The 3,036-nt window shown below is 54.6% G+C and overlaps 1 protein-coding gene across 1 annotated transcript; it reads right to left on the minus strand.

Moving 5' to 3' along the window:
• Window positions 1–212: 212 nt before the first annotated feature.
• On the minus strand, window positions 213–2,404 carry LOC125525105 (cytochrome P450 84A1-like). Its single transcript, XM_048690131.1, has 2 exons — window positions 1,356–2,404; window positions 213–1,189 (listed from the first exon to the last, which is right to left on the minus strand). The coding sequence occupies exons 1-2, from the start codon at window positions 2,256–2,258 to the stop codon at window positions 560–562; spliced, it is 1,533 nt and encodes a 510-aa protein (XP_048546088.1). The 5' UTR covers window positions 2,259–2,404; the 3' UTR covers window positions 213–559.
• Between the last annotated feature and the right edge of the window lie 632 nt (window positions 2,405–3,036).

The raw sequence follows: 3,036 nt of genomic DNA on the forward strand, positions 1-3,036 counted from the left end.
AATCACACAAGTCAGCAAAGAGACTCACGGGACGAGAGGAAGGGAACGCGAGAGAGATCAGGGTCGGCGAAATCTCGGTGGTTGCCTCCGCCAGAGGAGGAGACAAACCCTAGGTTTTTCAACAAGGAAAAAAGTACTATGTAACTTTGCATGGGACATCGTTGCCATTACTAGTGCAAAAATGCTACATCTACGTAAAACTCTACGAAGCCTTACTTAATCTCTCGATAACTAATCTTTCTGGCCTCCCTGATTTCAACTGGGTGAGCCCCGCTCCCTAATTTCCTCCAAACAAAAACTACCATACAAAAACTACCATCTCAGCTCTTACGTTAATCACGTAACGACCATTACGTAGATGTAGCATTGCTCTTACTAGTGGATGTTGAAGCACTTAAATGAAACGATGAGCAAATGGAGGAAGGCGGCTGCACTCTCGATACTCCATGGTGTGTACTACTTGTGTACCACGTGTTTGTATCTAAACCCTGACACGCGATTTTATAACAAGCAGTTCCACCTACAATACGTCACAACAAGAGCGATGTTTCAATTAATATCACAAAGGACAAGTGAGCCGGGGCGTGGGAACCGCGTAGAGCCGTGTGGCGCGGGACACGGTGACACCGTTCATGTCGCTCATGTCGAGCTCCGTCGGTTTCATGTCGCCGGGTAGCTTCCAGTCGAACCCATGCACAAGCTGCGCGACGGCGAACTCCACGGCGTGCTGACCAAGCCCCTGTGCCGGGCACGAGCGTCGACCCGACCCGAACGACAACAACTCATAGCAACCGCCCTTGAGATCCAGCCCGGCGGCTTCCCCGTCTGGCATGAACCTTGACGGCCGGAACGTGTCAGGGTCCTTCCACGCCTCGCCGTCGCGGTTGATCGCCCACGCGTTGATGAAGACACGGGAGCCCCTGGGCACCGAGTAGCCACCGAGGACGCAATCTTTGGTCGTCCCGTGGAGGTGGATCGGGATCGGCGGGTGCAGTCGGAGCGTCTCCTTGACGACGCACTTGAGGAAGGGGAGCTTGCCGAGGTCCGATTCGGTAACAATCCGGTCGAGCCCCACAACGTCGGCGAGCTCCTGCTGCAGCCGCAGGAGGATGTGAGGGCAATGGATCATCTCTGCCATCGCCCACTCGATGGTGAACCCCACTGTGTCTGGTCCGCCAAACAACATGTCCTGCATTCACCAACATAATTGTCCAGGCAAACAATTGCGTCGTCAGTATCATACATATTTGGCAAATCAAGTGCAACTTCATCGGAGCTAAAAATAGTAGTAATTTTTTAAGAGAAGTATAGCGAATACTACAGCGGAATAGACGGTACTAAGTTTGAGTACTTACCATCATCATGGCCCTGACGTTGTCGCGGGTGAAGCGGAGGTCGTCCTCCCCGCTGGCTTGGTTCGCATCAGCGAGTAACGCGAGTAGGCCGTCTACCATGTCGGCGTCGGCGTCGTCGGGGTTCTTGCCCCTCCTCACGTGCTCGTCAATGATCTTGTCCACAAACGTCCCGAGAGCGGCGCGCACGGTGCGGAGGCGGCGGTCGAAGCCCCGCCGGCCCATCCAGCTAAGCCAAGGGAAGAAGTCACCGACGTGGAACGCTTCTAAGAGCTTGGAGAACTCCTTGAACATGGGGATGAACTCGTCCAGTCCTTGGACGTCGCGGACGCCGAAGGCGGCCCGGAAGATGACGCTCACGGTGTGCTTGAAGATGAGCTCGCCGAGGTTCACGGCCTCGCCGCCGGACCTGCCGACGGCCCGGGCGAGCTCCCCGTACCCGTCGCGCACGGCGAGCCACGTCTCGGCGCGCCGGCGGCTGAAGAGCCTCGTGACGCACAGCTTGCGCATCTGGCGCCAGTAGGGCCCGTCGCGCGCGAACGCCATGTCGGAGCAGCCGTAGGTGAGGTAGCGGACGGCGATGGAGGCTGGGCGGTGCCAGAAGTCGCCGTCGTGCGCCTGGAGCACCTCGCGCGCGTACTCCGGGGTCGACACCGCGAAGACGCGGAGCGAGCCCAGGCGGAGGTGCAGCAACCCGCCGTACTGCTTCGCCAGCGCCGCCAGGCCACGGTGAGTCAGCTGGTCCGCCATCATCATGTTGCCGATGATCGGCAGCGGCTTGGGGCCCGGAGGGAGCGGCGGGTTCAGCCGCCGTCTTCGCAGGATGACCAAGGCCACCGACGCAATAAGTAGCCAGATGAGGGGATCGTGCACGCACTCCATGGCGATCTTTGCGAAGGCCGCCATTGACAAATAGTCGGCAACTCACGATAGTGATACTAGCAGTAACTACTGCCTTCAGACTAGCAGTAGAAGAAGCTTGGCTGTTAATCAGTGAGGATGGATGCTGTCTTATATATTGTTTGTTCGGCTTTTCTGCACGCATATGTATGTGGTCGTTATCACCGAACTGTGGAATGCATCTCTAAATTTCATAAAACTATGAGATCGAACTGGCACTTCCTGGCCTCTGCCTCGTCCACCTCGCTCCTCGCCATCACCGCCCAGAATCAGCGGCGTCGCTTGCGTCCTCCTGCACATGCACATGCACATGCACCTGCACTGCTCGTGCAGCTCATCCTCGTTGACCCACGACGGACACTTCTTCTTCTCTCTATTGTATATACACGTACACGCATCCAAAATCTCCCCAGGATCTCCATCCCCATCTTTACCATCGGTAAAAGTATCAACGTCATATGAATAGCGGAATCCCTGCTGCCAGCAATCAAACCCTTTCACATTTATTTGGGTTTTGGATGTTTGCTTTGATCATCGGTGTGCTTTGTATGATACTTCCTCCGTTCGGATTTATTAGGCCTAAAGACAACTTCTCTTAAACCAAAACACATAATAATTTGCTCACATTAATTTTTTCATTCTACTCCCAATGCACTCTCTCACATGCATGCAGCCAATGAAAAAGCATGCATGAAATGTATTAATTTTTGAGCCTTAGCACCAACAACAATGACTTTCAATGCAACCAATGAAATGGCTGCATGCATGCACCTTTTCAAAGCGA

Source organism: Triticum urartu, chromosome 7 (assembly GCF_003073215.2).
Source record: "Triticum urartu cultivar G1812 chromosome 7, Tu2.1, whole genome shotgun sequence".
Classification (NCBI taxonomy): domain Eukaryota; kingdom Viridiplantae; phylum Streptophyta; class Magnoliopsida; order Poales; family Poaceae; genus Triticum; species Triticum urartu.